This window comes from Lissotriton helveticus, chromosome 1_1, assembly GCF_964261635.1.
Source record: "Lissotriton helveticus chromosome 1_1, aLisHel1.1, whole genome shotgun sequence".
Classification (NCBI taxonomy): Eukaryota; Metazoa; Chordata; class Amphibia; order Caudata; family Salamandridae; genus Lissotriton; species Lissotriton helveticus.
In genome coordinates this window covers 33,582,721-33,610,148 of record NC_136057.1, presented here as the reverse complement: position 1 = coordinate 33,610,148, position 27,428 = coordinate 33,582,721, and the positions used below count along the sequence as shown (strand labels likewise).

General features: G+C 51.6%; 1 protein-coding gene across 3 annotated transcripts in view; it reads left to right on the top strand.

The window, feature by feature from the left end:
* ZNF692 (zinc finger protein 692) overlaps positions 1 to 24,858 on the top strand; it is a 127,019-nt gene extending 102,161 nt beyond the window's left edge. For 2 of the 3 annotated variants that reach the window (XM_078677623.1, XM_078677684.1), the window contains 2 exons: positions 9,108 to 9,207; positions 23,996 to 24,858. In XM_078677623.1, coding sequence (XP_078533749.1) covers positions 9,108 to 9,207; positions 23,996 to 24,284 — 389 coding nt within the window. In that variant the 3' untranslated portion in view covers positions 24,285 to 24,858. The remainder of the gene's footprint in view (positions 1 to 9,107; positions 9,208 to 23,995) is intronic. The other variant, XR_013607661.1, reaches the window with a different exon arrangement.
* The last annotated feature ends 2,570 nt before the right edge of the window (positions 24,859 to 27,428 follow it).

Sequence of the window (27,428 nt, the reverse complement as noted above, 5' to 3'; positions counted from 1 at the left end):
CCCAATACCACCTATATTAATTTGCTTTAGAATGTACATAGGTCACTACCCCAGTGCTCCATAGCAGTAGAGGGTTTCTGAGCATTTGACCTGCCAGCCTAAATCAAGAACAGGACGCATGTCTTCATCCTACTTTTAGTAACAGCAGTTTTTAAGATGCACTTGGAGAAACCTAAATATGTACTAGTATTGGTAAAGGCAGCGTGACTGGCTTGTACGTTTAATCCTGCTTAAAACGGAAAAAAGAACCTCTTGCAATGGTAGTGAAAAAAAAGATTGCTTTAAATATACATTGCATCTGTGAGAGTCTCTCGTGCATCACAATGGAATTAAGCCATAGGAGATGGAACGATACACCAAACATCCAATAGCGCCTAGTGAGACCAAAATACTCATGGCAGAGCAAAAGCCCACTCTATGTATAATTTAGAGAATTGGTAACAATAGTTAATGCGGACCTCTGAGCTGTAAAGTCAGGCCTACATTAAGATGCTAAGTCCAACACGCTTCGCAGTCACGATTCCGTCACAAGGGCAGGGTGGGTCCTATACCAAGCACATTTTCCACACCACAAGGCTAACCACAGCAATACTCTTGTTGCTTTCAAGAAGCCAGCGCAAAGATTAGGCTTGTAAGGTGTGGCTATGTGTGCCCACAAACTCAGGGCAATTTGTGGCGCTTAACAGAGAAAGAGCAACCCTCTGGAAATGCCAGAATACAGACATCTACAGAAGTGCTCCTGGACCTCACAGCCACTGCAGCCTATAATGAGTCCTCCGGTCTTACCGGAGAAAAGTGGTATGATCCTCCCTAATTGGTAACACAAAGTATTTGTTACCAACAGCAACAAGCGGCACTCTAAGCACCAGTGTCAGGAAGCTTGGGTTCTTGGACTTTTTCTGAGAGGGTAGTTGCCCCCAAAAGAGGAGAAATCCCCATATTTTTAGGTTTGTTTTCCTTTCAGGTGGGAAAGAGTGGTCTCTAGTTTAATAAGCCACGGTTCATTCTCCAGTCTCAACAATTGTACCATTTCCCAGCACAGTACTGAGGAGCAAAAATGTGTCCTTGGTGGAAGTTGTTAGATACATTTGATAGCAAAACTCTTTGAACTGGACTCCAACTATCCCAGGTTTATGCTTCGAGATCACCTCTCTATAAAAACTAGTGCCTTGTCTTGAAGTTCCGATGCGCAAGGCATCTGTTCCTAGTTTATTCAAAGGAAATGGGCCTTTGACTAAGTCGATGTGGGCTAGCAATCCCTGTCCATGGCAAATCCTAGGCAAATGAGCACACTTCTTTCACTGTGCCAGGTTTGTGGAAAGAACCAGGTTTACAAGCCGTCAACAACACAACAGTAGCATTCACTCTAAGAATGTGCAACTCGAATAAAACGACTCGTTAGCGTTATCAATTTCTGATCACAAATATTTTTGGAGTGAAATATTTGGTAACTCCATATCGCTCTCCAGACTCTTAAAAATGACTCCAGTCTCTGCCAAAGTAATAACATACTGCTCATATGTCTGTGCACCACAAAGCATGTATGCAAACTCGAGCAAGGTTCACACAGCAGCCACAAGCAAAATATATGAGAGGGCAAAGTATGACAAAAAGCGAAGAGGTCTATGGGAAAATATGAACAAGGGCCATTTATGCAACTGCAAAGCATGCAGTGCTGAGAAAGAACATGTTACATGCCAAACACGTGACTGACTCCCTCCAGCTAGACTGGCATTTCCAAGGCAGCAGCCAGCCTCCTGTCTGATTTATCAACATGCTAGTCGTCTCTAAATTTCACTGACCTACCTTCACTAAGTCCTAATCAGGGTTCAGAATAATGCAAACTTCAAGTCAATGCCACCTTTCTTCCGCAGCTCGTAAAACTGAGGTATATGGGTGGTTCCAACTCGTTCTTCACAAAAGATTGTTGTCACTAAAACGCCACCATACTAGCTCATTTGAGAAACCAACTTCCAAACGCGCATTTATCATTAAAAGTGCTCTTAATGATTAAATATGTATTGTGCCCATCAGGTGGTTTATTTGCCAGTTCTGTCTTTCCTACAGAACCAGAGTCCATACCAAATGTTTCTACAGGCATGCCAATATAAAATACTGTTGGGAGGATCTAGTGGTTGTAACGCACGCAGTGCAGAAGGAGATGACATGGTGGACCATAGAGAACATAGCAAGGGGAAAGCCTCTAACGCCCCCAACGCCAACAGTGACCATCACCACAGACGCATCCCTGAAGGGATGGGGCGCTCACATGGAGGAGCTCAAGGTGAGGGGACTGTGGACGCCAACAGATGCGACAAAGCACATCAATTACCTAGAATTGAAGACAATCTTCCTTGCACTGAAAGCCTTTCAAACAAGACTGTACAAACACAAGGTGTTGATACAAACAGACAATACCACTGCGATGTTCTACATCAACAAGCAGGGGGGCACACAGTCAGCCCCGCTTTCAACGCTGGCGCAGGAGATATGGAGATGGGCCATCCCTCAAGATAGACCTGCTAGCCATACACCTGCCAGGGAAGGACAACATACAAGCAGATTGGCTCAGCAGGCAGACATCGGCATCCCACGAGTGGGAGCTCAATGCTCAGGAGACAAGGCGCCTATTCGGCAGATGGGGAACTCCATCGGTGGACCTGTTTGCCACACGCCAGAATGCAAAATGCCAAAACTTCGCATCCAGGCAGCCCGAGGAAGGGTCACTAGGGAATGCCCTATGGATAGATTGGTCAAGGACATTTGCCTACGCCTTTCCCCCGATACCACTGATGCACAGAGTACTGAGCAAGTGCAGAGCGAGCAACATGACACTGATACTGGTCGCACCACAGTGGGCGAGGCAGACATGGTACTCGCAGATCATGGAGATGACACAGTGTGCACCCCACAGATTCAGCAGGAGGAAAGACCTACTCTCCATGCAGAACGGAGAGGTGCTACACCCAGAGCCAGAGAGCATGAGCCTAGTAGCGTGGCTCCTGAGGACATAGAGTTCGCACATTTAAGTTTGCCAGAAAGTACCCTGAGGGTCCTGCGGGAGGCAAGAAGGCCTAGCACTCGGAAGTGCTATGTTGCGAAATGGAAAAGGTTCACAATATGGTGCAGACAAGAAAGACTTCACAATAAAATGAAGAAGGACTCCACAGTGCTAAAGTACCTGACGCACTTGCTAGAGAAGAACCTTAGCTCATCCTCTTTGAGAGTTCACTTGGCAGCGATAGTCGCCTACACAAGGGGAGAAACTTGCAGGAGTTTCTTCACATCACAGGTGGTGAAGAGATTCCTAGAAGGTGCGAAAAGGATCGCACCACCCAAGCGGGTGCCCCACCTGCATGGAACTTGAACATAGTCCTAACGGAACTCATGAAGGAGCCCTTTGAACCGCTCCACAAGGCGTCCCTAAAGATGCTAACTATGAAAACAGCTTTCCTGGTTGCAATAACGTCCTTACGCAGAGTAAGCGAGCTTCAGGCTCTGACGCTACAAGAACCCTACATACAAATACACAATGATAGGGTTGTGATGAGGACTGACCCACACTTCATGCCGAAGGTGGTATCTAAATTTCACATGAACCAGTCTATACAGATACCGAGTTTTTTCCAAAAAACCAACAACTGCCGCAGAACGAGCCCTGCACACCCTGGACGCCAGAAGGGCAGTCATGCACTACATTGAGAGGACGAAGGGACACAGGAAAACAAAACAGTTCTTTGTGTCATTTGCCAACAGTTACATGGGAAAAGCAGTAACCAAAAAGACCATTGCACGATGGATCGCACAGACAATTCAACTCTGCCACAAGCGTGCAGGAAAAGAGCTAGCAGAGGGGAACGTGCCCACTCCACTAGGAAGAAGGGCGCTACAATAGCCTTCCTGGCTAACACACCCATACAAGACATATGCCTGGCGGCAACATGGGCTTCGGTGCACACGTTCACGAAGCACTACTGTGTGGACATACAGAGGAACAAGGAAGCTCAAGTTGGACAGAAGGTGCTACAGCACATATTCAATACCCAACGCTCATCTTCCACCCAACCGCCACAGAGATGAGAAACCGCTACAAAATCTATGCACAGCATAGTGAATCCAGAAAGATTCACGCTGCAAAACGAATAGTTTTCTTACCTGTCGGTGTAGTTTTGCATCTTGAAGATCTTTCTGGATTCACTAGCGAACCCACCCACCTCCGCCAGAAAGATGAGGCTGGAGAGAGAAGAGGTGGAAATAGAAAAATTGGAAAAGACTTTGAAGGTACAAAGCGGTAAATATCACCTGAATAGAACATTGCCATTACTTCGGAAACGAAAGAAACACGGAAAAAAAGAACCCGAAGATGGCGCCCAAGAGTGGGAGCTTCCGCAGGAAGCATGCCGACGTCACCGGAAATACACCCAAAGGGGTGTGACGCCGACGCCCACCTGGGCTACAAAAAAAAAAAACAACAAAAAAACAAAGAAAAGACTACGAATCCGGACCCAACCACAAGACCGCGGAATAATGCACAGCATAGTGAATCCAGAAAGATCTTCAAGCTGCAAAACTACACCGACAGGTAAGAAAACTATTCGTTATGACCCTCTGAAAATCTATTTTAAAAAAAATGAAATGGAAACCTAGACATTTATACAGCTCATCTGTAAATCATGTCTCACTGCTTTCTTTTTAAATCCAGTGGCGCTGTATCTTCATGTTTTGATTTTTCTATCGCTGTTAAAAATTAGCGGGCAATTGATGCCAATGTTAAACACATTGAATAAAATCCTATTCTTCTTCTGCATTTACATAACTGCAATATGACAGATGGCACTGCCCTTTCACTGTATTTTTATTAATCAACAATGTTTTTATTTTCCGTCAAATACCATATTACCCTGTTGAGAGACATGCATTTTAGCCTGGAAAAACACTCCACATTTGTGTTCTATATAAGAAATATGGACTGCACTTTTCAGTTGTATAATGAATGTCTAAGATCCCCTCTGGGGTTCACAGAGGCCATCTTTTGATAGATTGATTGAAGCCACATATGAAACTCAAACAATTACTTCCAAAGAAGTGTCTCACCGATAAAGGGGAAACAAAAGACAAGACAGTAATCCCAATACTGCGACCTACACGACTATAGATAGAGGGAATAGTAGTAAGAATGTGCACGGACTGCGCAGATGGCAATTGGAGTTCTCATGGAGCCTCAGCTACTAACCATGAAAGGCAAAAAAGAATGCTTTAAGCTGTCTCCTAAAGTGGCTAGACTTGGTTTAGCGTGAATGGCTAGCGAGTGAGAGTTCCACATCTTCTTGGAAGCTAGAAAGGTTGCCCACCTGGCCTGGCTACTCAAAAAACCCAAGGCTGACCCAAGAGACCTCAAGAACTTCCGGCCCGTCTTTCTGCTCCCCTTTCCAGCCAAGGTCATCGAGAAAATCGTCAACAGACAGCTAACCCGACACCTCGAAGAGAACAGAATCCTGGACCCCTCCCAGTTTGGGTTCCGCAGCAACCACTGCACTGAGACCGCCCTCATCGCCGCCACCGACAACATCAGGATCCTGCTACAATGGGGAGACCGCAGCACTCATCCTCCTAGACCTCTCCGCCAACCTCGACACCGTCTGCCACCGCACACTACGCGCACGCCTCCACGCCACAGGGATCCGAGACAAAGCTCTGGAATGGACCACCACCTTCCTCTCCAGCAGAACCCAGAGCGTCTGCCTCCCCCCGTTCCGAAGCCTCCGAGATCATCTGCGGCATACCCCAGGGATCCTCCCTCAGCCCGACACTGTTCAAAATTTACATGGCCCCGCTCGCACACGTCGCCCGACTGCACGACCTCAACATAATCTCCTACGCCGACGACACTCACCTGATCCTCTCCCTCACCAAGGACCCCATCACTGCCAAAGCCAACCTCCACAAAGGAATGAAGGCCGTCGCCGAAGGGATGAAGATCCGCCGTCTGAAGCTGAACTCGGACAAGTCGGAGGTCCTCCTCGGATCCAACCCATCAGCCTGGGACGACTCCTGGTGGCCAACAGCACTGGGGGCAGCCCCGACCCCCACCGACCACGCACGCAACCTGGGAATCATCCTCGACTCAACGATCTCAATGACCAAGCAAGTCAGCGCCGTCTCCTCCTCCTGCTTCAACACCCTCTGCATGCTCCGCAAGATCTACAGATCGATCCCGACAGATATAAGAAAGACAGTCACCCAGGCCCTCGTCAGCAGCAGACTCAACTACGGAAACGCTCTCTACGCGGGAGCCCCAATCAAGCTCATCAATCAACTACAACGCATCCAAAACGGCTCGGCACGACTGATCCTCGATGTACCACGCCACAGCCACATCTCCCCCACCTGAGGGACCTGCACTGGCTCCCCCTCAACAACAGGATATCCTTCAAGCTCCTCATCCACGCACACAAGGCACTCCACAAGACCGGCCCAGCCTACCTCAACAGAGGGCTCTCCTTCTTCACCCCCCACTGCGCTCCTCCGACCTCTCACTCGCCACCTTCCCGCGCATCCGAAGAACCACCACCGGCGGGAGATCCTTTTCCCACCTCGCCGCCAAGACCTGGAACACCCTCCCACTGAGCCTACGACAGACCCAAGACCTGCTGACCTTCAGGACGAGACTGAAGCCCTGGCTGTTCGATCAGTAGCAGCCCCGCCTCCCCCCCCCCGCTCCTTGAGACCCTCACAGGTATGTAGTGCGCTTAACAAATGACTGATTGATTGATTGATTGATTGGCTTTCCTATATTCAGGGGTGTTAACCAGAAACAGGTGTTTGGATCTTGATTTTCGGGGCGGTGCATACCACGAAAAAAGGAAGTCCTATAGGTGAACTGACATGTTATAGACCGTTGTGTGGCACAAGCATAAAGCCTTAAAAACATCTCCAGTGTATTGGAAGTCAGTTTGGATTTCTTGAATGCTGTGAGATGGGTGATTCTCTCCTTAGGCCCAGCATCACCATAGCAGCTGCATTTTGAAGAAGCTGAAGGCGTTGGATGAGATGCTTGGGTGCAACAAACAAGAAGGAGTGGCAATATTCATTTCTGGATGTAGAGAGAGCTTCAACTATGTCCTTCTTTGTGGAAGGGTAAATGAAAGGCAGCATTTCCCTAATTATATGTTCAAAACAGAAGCCAGTAGTGCAAATGATCTTGGCATGTTCAGAGAAACTCAATTATTCATCTATCACTACCCCTACATACCTTGCATGGGGTGATGGTGGTAGCAACGTTCCTAGATTCCTGGCCACTACTCTGTGGTCCACGATGTGTCCGTTCTTAAAACAATAACCTTTCTTCTTCTTCCTATTCAGAGATAGGGAGTTACCATCTATCCATCTGGCCACTTCTTTGAAAAGGCAGTTGCTAAAGTTGTAAGTCACCTTAATTGATTACCCGTCTAGCCTGAATATTAGCTGGCTGTCATTGGCCAAGGCGAATCAAGAGATGCCGAATGATTCGTTCACCGAGTCTAGGGGTGCCACCTACAGCCTGAGGTTCCAAGCCACAACCTTTATAAACACTGTGACCTATCCCTGGGACCACAGATGTTCACTATAGACCTCAATGGTAGTCTTGTAGCCTATCTGTGTCTACCTTTGTGTGGTTATCTTACATAGGGTACGTAGTTAATAACCTTACCAGTGGGGGACATTCCCATACACCCATGCCCTCAACTCTCCATATGTCATGTTAAACGCAGATTCTATACATGAATACAATTTTAAAGTTATTTTTTATTTTATTGGTGTGAATTTATTTTATAATTTTACTAATGCCTTTTAATTATCACATTTTCACAAAACTGTCTTAAAATATTTACAAAATGTTATATATTGGTGGTTAATAAATCTTATTTTACATACTATTGTCAAATTATAATTTTTTTTTAACCCTGTTCGGAGTTTGCGGAGTTGCACTACGTAGAACTCCTCGAAGTGGCAAAAAAGACTCATTCGCACTACGCGGAGCTCCGCAAGCGGCAAAGTTCCATAGAAAAATGCAGTTTGCTGTGATTGCACAGTCCGGATTTTTTTCCGCACTGTGCAATCATTGCAAACGGCACGTTGCACAGCAAAAGCGATCCCTTCTTTCCTTTTCTGCCACTCGAGAACATTTTTACTCGAGCGGCAGCTTTCTCAACGCAAACGGGCAGTTTCTCAACGCGAGCGGTTGCGAGCATACGTGACCACTCGCAATGAGAAACCTGACATCCCCCCACCCCCCAAAGTGTTGAGAAATCTCTTCGGGAGGTTTATTTTCTGCACTCGGCAACTTGATGTTGACTATCGTGAACGAGGAAAAATCTCGCCAGGGGGTGGATTTTTCTCGCTCGTGCTTGCCAACTTGACGTTGGTGAACGCGAGAGAGGAAAAAAACTCTGCTCCACTGCGCGAAGCTGAGTTTTTCGGAACTCCGTGAGCTCCGCGAAACATGGAGTGCGGAAAACTCCGCAAATGGAGTTCACCGTCCAGGGTTAATATTTTTAGGCAAAATGTCATTTTTGTGCTGAAAAAAGCAGTTTTTAAAATAAAATAATTTTTATTGCTTTCCAAAATGAATCATAAAACAACAAAACATAAGTTAGCAGGGATGAAGCAGGGTACAGTAGCATCCAGATGGTTTGCGCAATCAAAACAATCAGTTGATTATCAGATGATACATTTTGTGCTTCACCCTTTATGCCTTCCGTCCTGGCAGTGGGCCATGGCCCAACGTCCCTTCACAATAGTCTTTTGTAGTCTCGCCATGGGGACCTGCAGTGTTGAATTTAGTCTCAGATATTATGGGGAAAATGTCATTGCAAAGTATGTTTTTGATAGTAATTTTAGCGGAGAAGTCTTATAAAACAGTTATGACATGAAAGGGTGAATAGCATCATATTCCTCGCAGTGGCTGCAGCACTGCATACAGTGCTAGTCACGGCTGCCTTTACTCTCCTGCCTGCAGGTTTGTTTGTTGTCTGCATTTTGAGCTTTTCACTTCATTATTTGCCTCTTTCATATAACCAATTTTGAATCATATTTTATTTTTTTTCCTCTTTAAAACTATTCTACAGATAAGCGTGATTTCATCTGTGAGTTTTGCGCCCGGGGCTTCCGCACCAGCAGTAACTTAGTCATACACCGACGGATTCACACAGGAGAAAAGCCACTTCAGTAAGTATGAAGGGAGACGAGGCTTTTCAAGTGCTTTGAGAATAATATTTGTAGCTCCTAATACGTTAAAAAAACTTTAGTTATTTTTGAGAGCATTTGTGGGCCTGGATTCATGTTGATTTTGTGATCACAGTCCTCGGCTTTGGTTGATATCCGGCCTATTGAAAACTGGAGATTGCAGAAATTGCTTCAGAAACAAGGATGTGCTGGGAAAGAAAATAACTTTCTTTACTAATGTCTGAGAAATTCTAGTTTCTATTAAAGACACAAAACCAAGTATTATGTGGAATTGTGCAGTAAAATCGGCACCTAGATCGCTCAGTGGCGATATAAGCCCAGCCGATGGGTCTTAAAAGGATGGAAGGTTTCGGTCTCTGTTTGGAATCTAAGACCCTGAAGGATTCAAATAGCGACAGAGGCTGGTGTGTCTGATAGTTGGAGATATATCGGGTTCATTGCTTCCCTCCCTCCCCATGTTTCATTCAGTGTCTTGTAGATGATCGGCTACTATAATCTAGGACTACTTGAGAAAAAGGTTGGTGCCTCAGGTTATTCCCGAAATGTCAATACGAGGACCTTCTACTGCCAATATTCAGGAGCCGGGGAGTAGGTCCCCGGTGCATGTATTGCCATTTGACCAAGAGCTCTAAGAAGGTGCTGGGTGCATCTGTGATTCTTCAGAGGTTATAGCTGCTGTTTGTGCAGACTTGCTCGTTGCTCCCACTTAGCGGGAGACCAAGGCCGAAGATCACTACCATTCTATTGGGAATGAAAAGCGCACACCCTAAAGGGTTGAGTAGAACAGGAATGTGCCAGGTGCAGAGGGATCATATAGAGCAGGATCTTGCAGAAGGAGCTGTTGTTTGGGACCCACACATCTGGGTTGCCAGTGCTGTGCCCTCGGATCTCTGGTCTTGGTCACTGTGCCCTCGGATCTCTGGTCTTGGTCACTGTGCCCTCGGATCTCTGGTCTCGGTCACTGTGCCCTCGGATCTCTGGTCTTGGTCACTGTGCCCTCGAATCTCTGGTCTTGGTCACTGTGCCGTCGGATCTCTGGTCTCGGTCACTGTGCCCTCGGATCTCTGGTCTTGGTCACTGTGCCCTCAAATCTCTGGTCTTGGTCACTGTGCCCTCGGATCTCTGGTCTCGGTCGCTGTGCCCTCGGATCACTTGTCTTGGTCGCTGTGCCCTCTGATCTCTGGTCTTGGTCACTGTGCCCTTGGATCTCTGGTCTCAGTCTCGGTGCCCTCGGATCTCTGGTCTCAGTCACTGCGCCCTCGGATCTCTGGTCTCGGTCACTGCGCCCACGGATCTCTGGTCTCAGTCACTGCGCCCACGGATCTCTGGTCTCGGTCACTGTGCCCTTGGACCTCTGGTCTCGGTTACTGTGCCCTCGGATCTCTGGTCTCGGTCACTGCGCCCACGGATCTCTGGTCTCGGTCACTGTGCCCTCGGATCTCTGGTCTCGGTCACTGCGCCCACGGATCTCTGGTCTCGGTCACTGTGCCCTCAGATCTCTGGTCTCGGTGCCCTCGGATCTCTGGTCTTGGCCACTGTGCCCTCGGATCTCTGGTCTTGGCCACTGTGCCCTCGGATCTCTGGTCTCGGTCACTGTGCCCTCGGATCTCTGGTCTCGGTCACTGTGCCCTCGGATCTCTGGTCTCGGTCACTGTGCCCTCGGATCTCTGGTCTCGGTCACTGTGCCCTCGGATCTCTGGTCTCGGTCACTGTGCCCTCGGATCTCTGGTCTCGGTCACTGTGCCCTCGGATCTCTGGTCTCTGTCACTGTGCCCTCGGATCTCTGGTCTCGGTCACTGTGCCCTTGGATCTCTGGTCTTGGTCACTGTGCCCTCGGATCTCTGGTCTCGGTCACTGTGCCCTCGGATCTCTGGTCTCGGTCACTGTGCCCCTGGATCTCTGGTCTCGGTCACTGTGCCCCTGGATCTCTGGTCTCGGTCACTGTGCCCTCGGATCTCTGGTCTCGGTCACTGTGCCCTTGGATCCCTGGTCTCGGTCACTGTGCCCCTGGATCTCTGGTCTCGGTCACTGTGGCCCTCTGATCTCTGGTCTCGGTCACTGTGCCCTTGGATCTCTGGTCTCGGTCACTGCCCTCGGATCTCTGGTCTCGGTGCCCTCGGATCTCTGGTCTCGGTCACTGTGCCCACGGACCTCTGGTCTTGGTCACTGTGCCCTCGGATCTCTGGTCTCGGTCACTGTGCCCACGGATCTCTGGTCTCGGTCACTGTGCCCACGGATCTCTGGTCTCGGTCACTGTGCCCTCGGATCTCTGGTCTCGGTCACTGTGCCCTCGGATCTCTGGTCTTTGTCACTGTGCCCTCGGATCTCTGGTCTTTGTCACTGTGCCCTCGGATCTCTGGTCTCGGTCACTGTGCCCTCGGATCTCTGGTCTCGGTCACTGTGCCCTCGGACCTCTGGTCTTGGTCACTGTGCCCTCGGACCTCTGGTCTTGGTCACTGTGCCCCTGGATCTCTGGTCTCGGTCACTGTGCCCTCGGATCTCTGGTCTCGGTCACTGTGCCCTCGGATCTCTGGTCTCGGTCACTGTGCCCTCGGATCTCTGGTCTCGGTCACTGTGCCCTCGGATCTCCGGTCTCGGTCACTGTGCCCTCGGATCTCCGGTCTCGGTCACTGTGCCCTCGGATCTCCGGTCTCGGTCACTGTGCCCTCGGATCTCTGGTCTCGGTCACTGTGCCCACGGATCTCTGGTCTCGGTCACTGTGCCCTCGGATCTCTGGTCTCGGTCACTGTGCCCTCGGATCTCTGGTCTCGGTCACTGTGCCCTCGGATCTCTGGTCTTGGTCACTGTGCCCTCGGATCTCTGGTCTTGGTCACTGTGCCCTCGGATCTCTGGTCTTGGTCACTGTGCCCTCGGATCTCTGGTCTCAGTCACTGCGCCCTTGGATCTCTGGTCTCGGTCACTGTGCCCTCGGATCTCTGGTCTCAGTCACTGCGCCCTCGGATCTCTGGTCTCGGTCACTGCACCCTCGGATCTCTGGCCTCAGTCACTGCCCTCGGATCTCTGGTCTTGGGCACTGTGCCCTCGGATCTCTGGTCTCAGTCACTGCGCCCTCGGATCTCTGGTCTCGGTCACTGTGCCCTCTGATCTCTGGTCTCGGTGCCCTCGGATCTCTGGTCTTGGCCACTGTGCCCTCGGATCTCTGGTCTCGGTCACTGTGCCCTCGGATCTCTGGTCTCGGTCACTGTGCCCTCGGATCTCTGGTCTTGGGCACTGTGCCCTCGGATCTCTTGTCTCGGTCACTGCGCCGCCGGATCTCTGGTCTTGGTCACTGTGCCCACGGATCTCTGGTCTTGGTCACTGTGCCCACGGATCTCTGGTCTCGGTCACTGTGCCCTCGGATCTCTGGTCTCGGTCGCTGTGCCCTTGGATCTCTGGTCTTGGTCGCTGTGCCCAAGGATCTCTGGTCTCGGTCACTGTGCCCTTGGATCTCTGGTCTCGGTCACTGTGCCCTCGGATCTCTGGTCTCGGTCACTGTGCCCACGGATCTCTGGTCTCAGTCACTGCGCCCTTGGATCTCTGGTCTCGGTCACTGCGCCCTTGGATCGTTGGTCTCAGTCACTGCGCCCTTGGATCTCTGGTCTCGGTCACTGTGCCCTTGGATCTCTGGTCTCGGTCACTGTGCCCACGGATCTCTGGTCTCGGTCACTGTGCCCTCGGATCTCTGGTCTCAGTCACTGCGCCCTTGGATCTCTGGTCTCGGTCACTGTGCCCTCGGATCTCTGGTCTTGGTCACTGTGCCCTTGGATCTCTGGTCTCGGTCACTGCGCCCTTGGATCTCTGGTCTCAGTCACTGCCCTCGGATCTCTGGTCTCGCTCACTGTGCCCTCGGATCTCTGGTCTCAGTCACTGTGCCCTCGGATCTCTGGTCTCGGTCACTGTGCCCTCGGATCTCTGGTCTCGGTCACTGTGCCCTCGGATCTCTGGTCTCGGTCACTGTGCCCTCGGATCTCTGGTCTCGGTCACTGTGCCCTCGGAACTCTGGTCTCGGTCACTGTGCCCTTGGATCTCTGGTCTCGGTCACTGCGCCCTCGGATCTCTGGTCTCGGTCACTGTGCCCCTGGATCTCTGGTCTCGGTCACTGTGCCCTCGGATCTCTGGTCTCAGTCACTGCACCCTCGGATCTCTGGTCTCGGTCACGGTGCCCTCGGATCTCTGGTCTCGGTGCCCTCGGATCTCTGGTCTCGGTCACGGTGCCCTCGGATCTCTGGTCTCGGTCACTGTGCCCTCGGAACTCTGGTCTCGGTCACTGTGCCCCTGGATCTCTGGTCTCGGTCACTGCGCCCTTGGATCTCTGGTCTCGGTCACGGTGCCCTCGGATCTCTGGTCTTGGTCACTGTGCCCTCGGATCTCTGGTCTCAGTCACTGCGCCCTCGGATCTCTGGTCTCGGTCACTGTGCCCTCGGATCTCTGGTCTCGGTCACTGTGCCCTCGGATCTTTGGTCTCGGTCACTGTGCCCTCGGATCTCTGGTCTCGGTCACTGTGCCCTCGGATCTCTGGTCTCGGTCACTCTGCCCTCGGATCTCTGGTCTCGGTCACTGTGCCCTCGGATCTCTGGTCTCGGTCACTGTGCCCTCGGATCTCTGGTCTCGGTCACTGTGCCCTCGGATCTCTGGCCTCGGTCACTGTGCCCTCGGATCTCTGGTCTCGGTCACTGTGCCCTCGGATCTCTGGTCTCGGTCACTGTGCCCTCGGATCTCTGGTCTCGGTCACTGTGCCCTCGGATCTCTGGTCTCGGTCACTGTGCCCTCGGATCTCTGGTCTCGGTCACTGCCCTCGGATCTCTGGTTTCGGTCACTGTGCCCTCGGATCTCTGGTCTTGGTCACTGTGCCCTCGGATCTCTGGTCTTGGTCACTGTGCCCTCGGATCTCTGGTCTTGGTCACTGTGCCCTCGGATCTCTCGTCTCGGTTACTGTGCCCTCGGATCTCTGGCCTCGGTCACTGTGCCCTCGGATCTCTGGTCTCGGTCACTGTGCCCTCGGATCTCTGGTCTCGGTCACTGTGCCCTCGGATCTCTGGTCTCGGTCACTGTGCCCTCGGATCTCTGGTCTCGGTCACTGTGCCCTCGGATCTCTGGTCTCGGTCACTGCCCTCGGATCTCTGGTCTCGGTCACTGCGTCCTCGGTTCTCTGGTCTTGGTCACTGTGCCCTCGGATCTCTGTTCTTGGTCACTGTGCCCTCGGATCTCTGGTCTCGGTCACTGTGCCCTCGGATCTCTGGTCTCGGTCACTGTGCCCACGGATCTCTGGTCTCAGTCACTGTGCCCTCGGATCTCTGGTCTTGGTCACTGTGCCCTCGGATCTCTCGTCTCGGTTACTGTGCCCACGGGTCTCTGGTCTCTGTCGCTGTGCCCTTGGATCTCTGGTCTTGGTCGCTGTGCCCACGGATCTCTGGTCTCGGTCACTGTGCCCTCGGAGCTCTGGTCTCGGTCACTGTGCCCTCGGATCTCTGGTCTCGGTCACTGTGCCCTCGGATCTCTGGTCTCGGTCACTGTGCCCTTGGATCTCTGGTCTCGGTCACTGTGCCCTCGGATCTCTGGTCTCAGTCACTGTGCCCTTGGATCTCTGGTCTCGGTCACTGTGCCCTCGGATCTCTGGTCTCGGTCACTGTGCCCTCGGATCTCTGGTCTTGATCACTGTGCCCTCGGATCCCTGGTCTCGGTCGCTGTGCCCTCGGATCTCTGGTCTCGGTCGCTGTGCCCTCGGATCTCTGGTCTCGGTCACTGTGCCCTCGGATCTCTGGTCTCGGTCACTGTGCCCTCGGATCTCTGGTCTCGGTCACTGTGCCCTCGGATCTCTGGTCTCTGTCACTGTGCCCTCGGATCTCTGGTCTCGGTCACTGTGCCCTTGGATCTCTGGCCTCAGTCACTGCCCTCGGATCTCTGGTCTTGGGCACTGTGCCCTCGGATCTCTGGTCTCGGTCACTGTGCCCTCGGATCTCCGGTCTCGATCACTGTGCCCTTGGATCTCTGGTCTCGGTCACTGTGCCCTTGGATCTCTGGCCTCAGTCACTGTGCCCTCGGATCTCTGGTCTTGGTCACTGTGCCCTCGGATCTCTGGCCTCAGTCACTGCCCTCGGATCTCTGGTCTTGGGCACTGCGCCCTCGGATCTCTGGTCTCGGTCACTGTGCCCTTGGATCTCTGGCCTCAGTCACTGCCCTCGGATCTCTGGTCTTGGTCACTGTGCCCTCGGATCTCTGGCCTCAGACACTGCCCTCGGATCTCTGGTCTTGGGCACTGCGCCCTCGGATCTCTGGTCTCGGGCACTGCGCCCTCGGATCTCTGGTCTCGGTCACTGTGCCCTCGGATCTCTGGTCTTGGTCACTGTGCCCTCGGATCTCTGGTCTTGGTCACTGTACCCTCGGATCTCTGGTCTTGGGCACTGTGCCCTCGGATCTCTGGTCTCTGTCACTGTGCCCTTGGATCTCTGGTCTCGGTCACTGTGCCCACGGATCTCTGGTCTCAGTCACTGCCCTCGGATCTCTGGTCTTGGTCACTGTGCCCTTGGATCTCTGGTCTCGGTCACTGCGCCCTCGGATCTCTGGTCTCAGTCACTGTCCACGGATCTCTGGTCTCGGTCACTGTGCCCTCGGATCTCTGGTCTCGGTCACTGTGCCCAAGGATCTCTGGTCTCGGGCACTGTGCCCTCGGATCTCTGGTCTTGGTCACTGTGCCCTCGGATCTCTGGTCTCAGTCACTGCCCTCGGATCTCTGGTCTCGGTCACTGTGCCCTCGGATCCCTGGTCTTGGTCGCTGTGCCCTCGGATCTCTGGTCTCGGTCACTGTGCCCACGGATCTCTCGTCTCGGTCACTGCGCCCTCGGATCTCTGGCCTCAGTCACTGCCCTCGGATCTCTGGTCTCTGTCACTGTGCCCTCGGATCTCTGGTCTTGGTCACTGCCCTCGGATCTCTGGTCTTGGTCATTGTGCCCACGGATCTCTGGTCTCGGTCTCTGTGCCCTCGGATCTCTGGTCTCGGTCACTGTGCCCTCAGATCTCTGGTCTCGGTCACTGTGCCCTCGGATCTCTGGTCTCGGTCACTGTGCCCTCAGATCTCTGGTCTCGGTCACTGTGCCCTCGGATCTCTGGTCTCGGTCACTGCCCTCGGATCTCTGGTCTCGGTCACTGTGCCCTTGGATCTCTGGTCTCGGTCACTGCGCCCTTGGATCTCTGGTCTCAGTCACTGCCCTCGGATCTCTGGTCTCGGTCACTGTGCCCTCGGATCTCTGGTCTCAGTCACTGTGCCCTCGGATCTCTGGTCTTGGTCACTGCCCTCGGATCTCTGGTCTCGGTCACTGTGCCCTCGGATCTCTGGTCTTGGTCACTGCCCTCGAATCTCTGGTCTTGGTCATTGTGCCCACGGATCTCTGGTCTCGGTCACTGTGCCCTCAGATCTCTGGTCTCGGTCACTGTGCCCTCGGATCTCTGGTCTCGGTCACTGTGCCCTCAGATCTCTTGTCTCGGTCACTGTGCCCTCGGATCTCTGGTCTTGGTCACTGCCCTCGGATCTCTGGTCTTGGTCATTGTGCCCACGGATCTCTGGTCTTGGTCTCTGTACCCTCGGATCTCTGGTCTCGGTCACTGTGCCCTCAGATCTCTGGTCTCGGTCACTGTGCCCTCTGATCTCTGGTCTTGGTCACTGTGCCCTCGGATCTCTGGTCTCGGTCACTGTGCCCCTGGATCTCTGGTCTCGGTCACTGTGCCCTCGGATCTCTGGTCTTGGTCACTGTGCCCCTGGATCTCTGGTCTCGGTCACTGCGTCCTCGGATCTCTGGTCTCAGTCACTGTGCCCTCGGATCTTTGGTCTTGGTCACTGCGCCCTCGGATCTCTGGTCTCGGTGCCCTCGGATCTCTGGTCTTGGTCACTGTGCCCTCGGATCTCTGGTCTCGGTCACTGCCCTCGGAACTGTGGTCTCGGTCACTGTGCCCTCGGATCTCTGGTCTCGGTCACTGCGCCCACGGATCTCTGGTCTCAGTCACTGTGCCCACGGATCTCTGGTCTCGGTCACTGTGCCCCCGGATCTCTGGTCTCAGTCACTGTGCCCTCGGATCTCTGGTCTCGGTCACTGTGCCCACGGATCTCTGGTCTTGGTCACTGTGCCCTCGGATCTCTGGTCTCGGTCACTGTGCCCTCGGATCTCTGGTCTCGGTCACTGTGCCCTCGGATCTCTGGTCTCGGTCACTGTGTCCTCGGATCTCTGGTCTTGGTCACTGTGCCCACGGATCTCTGATCTCGGTCACTGTGCCCTCGGATCTCTGGTCTCGGTCACTGCGCCCTCGGATCTCTGTTCTCAGTCACTGTGCCCTCGGATCTGTGGTCTCGGTCACTGCGCCCTCGGATCTCTGGTCTCGGTCACTGCGCCCTCGGATCTCTGGTCTCAGTCACTGCCCTCGGATCTCTGGTCTTGGTCACATGTGCCCTTGGATCTCTGGTCTCGGTCACTGTGCCCACGGATCTCTGGTCTCGGTCACTGTGCCCTCGGATCTCTGGTCTTTGTCACTGTGCCCTCGGATCTCTGGTCTTTGTCACTGTGCCCTCGGATCTCTGTTCTCAGTCACTGTGCCCTCGGATCTCTGGTCTCGGTCACTGCCCTCGGATCTCTGGTCTTGGTCACTGTGCCCTCTGATCTCTGGTCTTGGTCACTGTGCCCTCGGATCTCTGGTCTCGGTCACTGTGTCCTCGGATCTCTGGTCTTGGTCACTGTGCCCACGGATCTCTGATCTCGGTCACTGTGCCCTCGGATCTCTGGTCTCGGTCACTGCGCCCTCGGATCTCTGTTCTCAGTCACTGTGCCCTCGGATCTCTGGTCTCGGTCACTGTGCCCTCGGATCTCTGGTCTTGGTCACTGTGCCCTCGGATCTCTGGTCTCAGTCACTGCCCTCGGATCTCTGGTCTCGGTCACTGTGGCCTCGGATCTCTGGTCTCGGTCACTCTGCCCTCGGATCTCTGGTCTTGGTCACTGTGCCCTCGGATCTCTGGTCTCGGTCACTGTGCCCTCGGATCTCTGGTCTTGGTCACTGTGCCCTCGGATCTCTGGTCTCAGTCACTGCCCTCGGATCTCTGGTCTCGGTCACTGTGCCCTCGGATCTCTGGTCTTGGTCACTGTGCCCTCGGATCTCTGGTCTCGGTCACTGTGCCCTCGGATCTCTGGTCTCGGTCACTGCCCTCGGATCTCTGGTCTCGGTCACTGTGCCCTCGGTTCTCTGGTCTCGGTCACTGTGCCCTCGGATCTCTGGTCTTGGTCACTGTGCCCTCGGATCTCTGGTCTCGGTCACTGTGCCCTCGGATCTCTGGTCTCGGTCACTGTGCCCACGGATCTCTGGTCTCGGTCACTGTGCCCTCGGTTCTCTGGTCTTGGTCACTGTGCCCTCGGATCTCTGGCCTCGGTTACTGTGCCCTCGGTTCTCTGGCCTCGGTCACTGTGCCCTCGGATCTCTGGTCTCTGGTCTCGGTCACTGTGCCCTCGGATCTCTGGTCTCGGTCACTGTGCCCTCGGATCTCTGGTCTCAGTCACTGTGCCCTTGGATCTCTGGTCTCGGTCACTACGCCCTCGGATCTCTGGTCTCGGTCACTGCCCTCGGATCTGTGGTCTCGGTCACTGCGCCCTCGGATCTCTGGTCTCGGTCACTGCGCCCTCGGATCTCTGGTCTCAGTCACTGCCCTCGGGTCTTGGTCACATGTGCCCTTGAATCTCTGGTCTCGGTCACTGTGCCCACGGATCTCTGGTCTCGGTCACTGTGCCCTCGGATCTCTGGTCTTTGTCACTGTGCCCTCGGATCTCTGGTCTTTGTCACTGTGCCCTCGGATCTCTGTTCTCAGTCACTGTGCCCTCGGATCTCTGGTCTCGGTCACTGCCCTCGGATCTCTTGTCTCTGTCACTGTGCCCTCGGATCTCTGGTCGCGGTCACTGTGCCCTCGGATCTCTGGTCTTGGTCACTGCCCTCGGATCTCTGGTTTTGGTCATTGTGCCCACGGATCTCTGGTCTCGGTCTCTGTGCCCTCGGATCTCTAGTCTCGGTCACTGTGCCCTCAGATCTCTGGTCTCGGTCACTGTGCCCTCTGATCTCTGGTCTCGGTCACTGTGCCCTCGGAACTCTGGTCTCGGTCACTGTGCCCCTGGATCTCTGGTCTCGGTCACTGTGCCCTCGGATCTCTGGTCTTGGTCACTGTGCCCCTGGATCTCTGGTCTCGGTCACTGCGTCCTCGGATCTCTGGTCTCAGTCACTGTGCCCTCGGATCTTTGGTCTTGGTCACTGCGCCCTCGGATCTCTGGTCTCAGTCACTGCGCCCTCGGATCTGTGGTCTTGGTCACTGTGCCCTCGGATCTCTGGTCTTGGTGCCCTCGGATCTCTGGTCTTGGTCACTGCCCTCGGAACTGTGGTCTCGGTCACTGTGCCCTCGGATCTCTGGTCTCGGTCACTGCGCCCACGGATCTCTGGTCTCAGTCACTGTGCCCACGGATCTCTGGTCTCGGTCACTGTGCCCCCGGATCTCTGGTCTCAGTCACTGTGCCCTCGGATCTCTGGTCTCGGTCACTGTGCCCACGGATCTCTGGTCTTGGTCACTGTGCCCTCGGATCTCTGGTCTCGGTCACTGTGCCCTCGGATCTCTGGTCTTGGTCACTGTGCCCTCGGATCTCTGGTCTAGGTCACTGCCCTCGGATCTGTGGTCTCGGTCACTGCGCCCTCGGATCTCTGGTCTCGGTCACTGCCCTCGGATCTCTGGTCTTGGTCACTGTGCCCTCGGATCTGTGGTCTCGGTCACTGTGCCCTCGGATCTCTGGTCTCGGTCACTGCGCCCACGGATCTCTGGTCTCGGTCACTGTGCCCTCGGATCTCTGGTCTCAGTCACTGTGCCCACGGATCTCTGGTCTCGGTCACTGTGCCCCCGGATCTCTGGTCTCAGTCACTGTGCCCTCGGATCTCTGGTCTCGGTCACTGTGCCCACGGATCTCTGGTCTTGGTCACTGTGCCCTCGGATCTCTGGTCTCGGTCACTGTGCCCTCGGATCTCTCGTCTCGGTCACTGTGCCCTCGGATCTCTGGCCTCAGTCACTGCCCTCGGATCTCTGGTCTTGGGCACTGCGCCCACGGATCTCTGGTCTCGGTCACTGCCCTCGGATCTCTGGTCTTGGGCACTGCGCCCACGGATCTCTGGTCTTGGTCACTGTGCCCTTGGATCTCTGGTCTCGGTCATTGTGCCCTCGGATCTCTGGTCTCAGTCACTGCCCACGGATCTCTGGTCTCGGTCATTGTGCCCTCGGATCTCTGGTCTCAGTCACTGCCCACGGATCTCTGGTCTCGGTCACTGTGCCCTCGGATCTCTGGTCTCGGTCACTGTGCCCTCGGATCTCTCGTCTCGGTCACTGTGCCCTCGGATCTCTGGCCTCAGTCACTGCCCTCGGATCTCTGGTCTTGGGCACTGCGCCCACGGATCTCTGGTCTCGGTCACTGCGCCCTCCGATCTCTGGTCTCGGTCACTGCGCCCTCGGATCTCTGGTCTCGGTCACTGTGCCCTCGGATCTATGGTCTTGGTCACTGTGCCCTTGGATCTTTGGTCTCGGTCACTGTGCCCTTGGATCTCTGGTCTCGGACATTGTGCCCTCGGATCTCTGGTCTCAGTCACTGCCCACGGATCTCTGGTCTCGGTCATTGTGCCCTCGGATCTCTGGTCTCAGTCACTGCCCACGGATCTCTGGTCTCGGTCACTGTGCCCTCGGATCTCTGGTCTCGGTCACTGCCCACGGATCTCTGGTCTCAGTCACTGCCCACGGATCTCTGGTCTCGGTCATTGTGCCCTCGGATCTCTGGTCTCAGTCACTGCCCACGGATCTCTGGTCTCGGTCACTGTGCCCTCGGATCTCTGGTCTCGGTCACTGCCCACGGATCTCTGGTCTCGGTCACTGTGCCCTCGGATCTCTGGTCTCGGTCACTGTGCCCTCGGATCTCTGGTCTCGGTCACTGTGCCCTCGGATCTCTGGTCTCGGTCACTGTGCACTTGGATCTCTGGTCTCGGTCACTGTGCCCTCGGATCTGTGGTCTCGGTCACTGTGCCCTTGGATCTCTGGCCTCAGTCACTGTGCCCTCGGATCTCTGGTCTCAGTCACTGCCCATGGATCTCTGGTCTCGGTCATTGTGCCCTCGGATCTCTGGTCTCAGTCACTGCCCACGGATCTCTGGTCTCGGTCACTGTGCCCTTGGATCTCTGGTCTCGGTCATTGTGCCCTCGGATCTCTGGTCTCAGTCACTGCCCTCGGATCTCTGGTCTCGGTCACTGTGCCCCTGGATCTCTGGTCTCGGTCACTGTGCCCCTGGATCTCTGGTCTCGGTCACTGTGCCCTCGGATCTCTGGTCTCGGTCACTGTGCCCTCGGATCTCTGGTCTCAGTCACTGTGCCCTCGGATCTGTGGTCTCGGTCACTGTGCCCTTGGATCTCTGGTCTCGCTCACTGTGCCCTCGGATCTGTGGTCTTGGTCACTGCGCCGCCGGATCTGTGGTCTCGGTCACTGTGCCCTCGGATCTGTGGTCTTGGTCACTGCGCCGCCGGATCTCTGGTATTGGTCACTGTGCCCACAAGCTGCTGCAGATCTCCTTTATTCAGAGGTTTGCAAAGTCTCTTTTGTGGTGTATTCCTCCACTCTTTCCAAGTGAGTCCTCAGGAGAACGTCAGCATTGTTAAATAATAGTTGGTTTGGCACTATGAGAAATAAGTATTGATGAATGAGGGTTGCTTTTAACAAAGGAATGGCAGAAAGATAAGATAAGATAAGATAAGATAAGTGGAAGAGAACAGGCTGTGGTGAGACTCTGGTCACAATGTATTCGACCTACTGCTTCGCTGCTGCTGGCTCCATCAGATTCTTTTGCTTTGCCTTGTTTTCATGAGTCTTTTATTTTTCCATTTCTGTTAACTGTCCCTTCTTTGCAGCTCCTTCTGGGTACCTAACTTTGCTTGTCACTGTAGTCAGTACTCTTTCATAGCTTTTGTTCTGGCAGTGTCACAGAAACCTTTCCTTATTAGGTGTAATTATCACACAAAAAAAGATTGCATTGTATCTCATTGGAGATGTTTTTGAATATTGTGTTTTTCTGGGAATTAGATTAGAAACTGTTACCTCTTAACTGTGCAAATATCATGTTTTCCAGAAAGAGGTGTCTCGCATTTCGAACTTAAAAATCTCAGATCAATAGCTTTATTTCATTTTGAGTGTAAATGTTAGTCATTTAACAATTATTCAAAATCAACAAACTACTAGCTTAGAAGTCAAACATAAAACAGTGCAGTGGATGTCAGGAGGTGCAGAAATACATGGTGGTATGTCGACTGTGCGTTTTGGCTGATGCTAACATATCAACCAACAACGTTTTACTGACCAAATTTGATTTGGATTTGACAAAAGTCCAACACATCGCAAATCACCAACACATATAGTAACCACCACCCAGGAAACAAACAATGAACAAAGGTCACATATTGCCAGAATGCTTACAGCTGTTTTCATTGTGGACAATTTACAATTACGCTTGGCCACACCTCTAAATTATAGCACATTTATAGCACATTTTTACTCTATCTGGATTCTACTTGATACAAGCATCAAAAGGACTGTTTGCCAATGATTGCAAACCATTTGTTTTTTGCAGCAGTCAATATCTATCTTAATGTATTAATCCGTGGTTGAAACCCGGCCACCCACTTTAAAATAGTGGCACAAAGCATGACAGACTGTTCTACTTAAGCATTGGTTTGTCTTAATGAATTTCACTGTGAAAAAGGGTTCTTTTGGGTCTCATGACACAACATATGTTCATTTCCTTTGATTCATGCTCTGTAGTCAACCTTTTGTTTTTTTAGAGATCTGCCATTCTCAAGTTGGGACTCACTGAATTCTCCTCAGCTTTTGCTCATTCTGTATTTATTAGCACACAGATTAAAATATGAGGTACACTGCTTGAAATGTGTCCAGGCACATTTTAAAAATGGTGTTGTTCCAATGTAATTTGTAATAATTCTATCCACAGTTTTTATTTATCCTCTCTCTTACCCCTGCTGCTTTTAATCATTTCTAAATCTCATATTAGGATCCAAAACTAAGCCGGTGGTGTGTTGGGACCTTGCAGTCTAATCTGGTTTGAGGAACACAGGCATGGGATTTGTTTTACTGATTTTAGTGCACAAATTCAGTCCTCACCTGTATGTCTCCTCTCCTTGGCACCTCCTGCTGGCTTTTTTGTATGTTCTATATGATACTGTTGAAAGCTAGCCTAAAAAATGCCTCTTTTAACAAGTCAGATCTTAATGACCCTAACTTGTAATAACTCAGAATTGCCATTATGGGGTCAAATTTGCCCTGATTAAAGTATTTTCGACAGCAGTGCATTATGAGCTGGTCATTTTGATTTGTTTGCATCTTCCAGTCCAGTTGACATTAGGCGTAGAAGACAGATGACTCAGTTGTTTGCCTACAAACCTATTTTACACAATTATACTTAATGTTTTAATCTTTTAGGAATTGCAATCATTTTCAAGCCTTTTTTCTTTCATTCATGACCTATGGTTCAATGGCCTGGTACCATAATAAAAATATTCAGTTTTTCTCCAAAATGATAATTCACCATGTTGGAGTTGCGGCAGTGCGTTTTCATCTGCCTACCATTCTCAAGCTTAGTTTTGCCAATTTGATGTAATCCATATTCTTTTGTACTTTTTAATTTTACTGCAATCTAATGCTTACTCTGCCCTTCTTCCTCAGGTGTGAGATCTGTGGAGTTACCTGCCGACAGAAGGCCTCCCTCAACTGGCACATGAAAAAGCACGATGCAGACTCTTTTTACCTGTTCTCGTGCGACACCTGTGGCAAGAAGTTTGAAAAGAGGGACAATGTCACTGCCCACAAGAAGAAGAAACACCCTGATCAAGCTATGCCTTCAGAAACCCATGAGGTTCCTGTATCTGAAGGATTTCTAGACTCCCAGTGCTTACCTCTGTTGGAGACCATCACAGAGAACTCTGATGCAGCCACGACAGGAACAACTGAATAGAATTTCTGACAGGCGTGGATATTTGTGGACAGTCATGTTGATTTAACACCATGCGCGCTGCGGGTTTTCCCGCTGTGCGCTGACTTTTAAAAGAAGCCGCGGTTCATGACGAGCTCAGCTCGTCATGAGCGTACGACAGGCGTAACTCATGACGAGCTGAGCTCGTCATGAGCTGAGCTCGTCATGAGCTGAGCTCGTCATGAGCTGAGCTCGTCATGAGCATCGAAGGGGTTAAATGACGACTGAAGCAGTTGGCGGTTTGACAATTGACCTTCCTAGGGTTAGACGGTAGCCTCCACATCTACACATTAGAGCTGTGGAACTGCATTAGATACTGTGGCATGCTCTGACCTTTGTTTTCGAAGGAAAGAGAAGACTTCGAATGTGAACTCTTTTAGCGTATTTGGGAGCAACAGAGTTGTCATTTGCTGAAGATTTTAGGAAACACTGGAGTATATTCTATGCAATTATGAATCAGATTGCTGGACAATTGGATGCAAAAGTGCAGTGTTCATCTTTGGGTAATTGAGGGTATTCTGCATATTTATGTATTTATAAAGATTTTTAAGTGATGGCTGTGACAACTTTTCTCTCTGTCCTGGGGTATTTAAATGGGATGTTGCGTAAACTAAAACTGGCTTAGCTCAACAATGCTTATTTTCATACCCACAGCTTTCATGAGTGAACTTAGTTCAATGTAGCAAAAGTTGAATGCGAAAAAGCCGGTTGTTGTAGCATCACACAACCCTACCCAATACATAGTTGAAGTGGTGTATGTGCTTTCTAGATGACGAACAGTTACTACACAGGGATCCGAGGAACCTTGTTAATTTAAAACCCGATTTCGTTCTTTACTGTATCACACACAAGAATTGCAGTAAGAAAAAGACACTTTATGCTTAAACGTGCTTTACTCCAACACTCTCATCCCGTTGCTTAACACATCTAAAATAACCACACAAAATATTAAAACTGTTCTAATGCATGTTGCAAACAACAAGAATAAAATGAACATTTCTACCATGGTGGAAATATCCTCTAGCAACCTAACACCCGAAACCTACCTCTGTGCGTTGTACTATTAGAGCATTGAGTAGTGTAACTTACATCTGCGGTTTCTTAGGGAGAATAAACGCACTGCATACCTATTAGGTTATCAGCTGATGGGAGTATTCCCTCGAAAGGAAAACAAGCAGCGGCTCCAGCTCCTCTCCTCCCAGACTTGGCTTGGTATCAGTTTTCACCACTAGACAGGATGCTGAGACATCACGGCAATCTGGCAGTCCCTGTCAAGATTTTCTGGCAGTATCTCACCCGATAATTTGGGCTGAAGGACCTCTCCTGACAAGTCGTCGATTGGTGAGCCTTACTGTATCTTATATGGGAATTTCTCATTTAACCATAGGAATGTCTGACATAGCCTGTGTGCCTCAAGATGCTTTGGGTGGCATTCTTATAAACAAATAAGGTAAAAACACACAATTTCATGCTACACTGCCTGTTATTATCTCACTGCGATAGAGATAACAGGGCACTTGTCCCAGACTGATGTTGCGTCAGGTGTTCTTTTCAATGTCATTGTCTGAATGAATTGACACGTTAACAGTTTCCTGGAAAGATAAGGACAGACAACATCTGCATCGAAGGCAGACTTGTAAATGATTAGACAAAAATAGAAAATATGGTGTCTCGGCCTCCCAAAGATGGGTATGGCCTTGGGTACCTGAAGTCAGGGGGAGAGTGCAGAATAGTCTCACAGACCAAGCAAGAGGATTAGATGTGTTGGGATGGATGTAGCACCCACAAATGCATCCTCTGGACATGCAAACCTCTGGGGGACCATATTTCGAACACGGCTTGTTTTGACTTTGTTCATGGGCACTTTGTGGGACACCTGTGACTACAAGGACAGTTCTCTCCAGAGCCATAGGGCAAGAAACTAAATTAAAATAGCTTTTGAGTGCGTATGAGTAAGCAACAGAACATGACGTTGGGTCCCAATATGAAAACACAAACTCTTTGAGTTCTTGCAAAATTACAGATACCAGCTGGTGTCTTATGATGCAGACTCATCCCAGAATCGCGGAATCCTTCTCTGCTGATCCTGGACCTCCTGTTCACACAGACTCCTCTGATCAATTGTTATTAACTGGGCTGAAAGATCCACATAGCACCTGGGTGCATCACTTATGCAGGAGTCCTCCAGGCTACTTCAGCCAGCTACAGAGCGATTGTTTGCCATGGCCCAGTTCTCTCTATATTATGCATTACTGTGTCTTGTGCTGACAGATTATAACAGCTCTGCCTGCTTTCAGAGGCCTGGTACTGGCCTTGAGAGAAACAGCAAGCTCCAGGGCCAGTTTGTGCCTCTGGGCTGGTGAACAGAGTGTCCTAGCAGATCTAGAAAAAGTGCAGCTCCTGACTGGAGTGGGGCTGTTAGACGTTTCAGCCTAAGAGTGTCCCTAACGTTTAGCTTTCATACGCCCATTTTTGCTGATCTTGTTTCTGTTGGCCTTTCAAATGTATGCACTTACCATGCTTGTGCTCTCTCCTTTAAACATGATAAAATTGTCTTTCACACAAATGGCACATTTCATTTCATTTCAGCCCCTAGTAAAGTGGTACCACATGTCCACAGGGCCTATAAATTAAGTGCTACTAGTGGGGCGAAGCCACTGGAGTCAAGCTATCCTGGCTGAAGACGGCTGATAGCCAGAAACCGGTCTTAGGATGCTTGATTCCGGTCCAGGGAAGACATGGCTTGGCAGTTCAGGCTGGACTGTTCCCATGAGGCACAGGGTCAAGACTGATTTGCATATGGCTATGTCTAAACTGGGGTGGCTTGGTGAGCAAAATAACGATGGATTAAACCCAGATCTGTGACTGGGGGTGAATGTTTTGCCATTGTGCAACATTCCGTCCATCATCTTGTGTGTTTTGCTGTTCACCCTATGTGGGAAGGGAATGCCCAGACGTGGGTCCCGTTCTCACTAAGCCACTGGAGTCAAGCTATCCTAGCCGAAGACGGCTGATAGCCAGAAACCGGTCTTAGGATGCTTGATTCCGGTCCAGGGAAGACATGGCTTGGCAGTTCGGGCTGGACTGTTCTCATGAGGCACAGGGTCAAGACTGATTTGCATATGC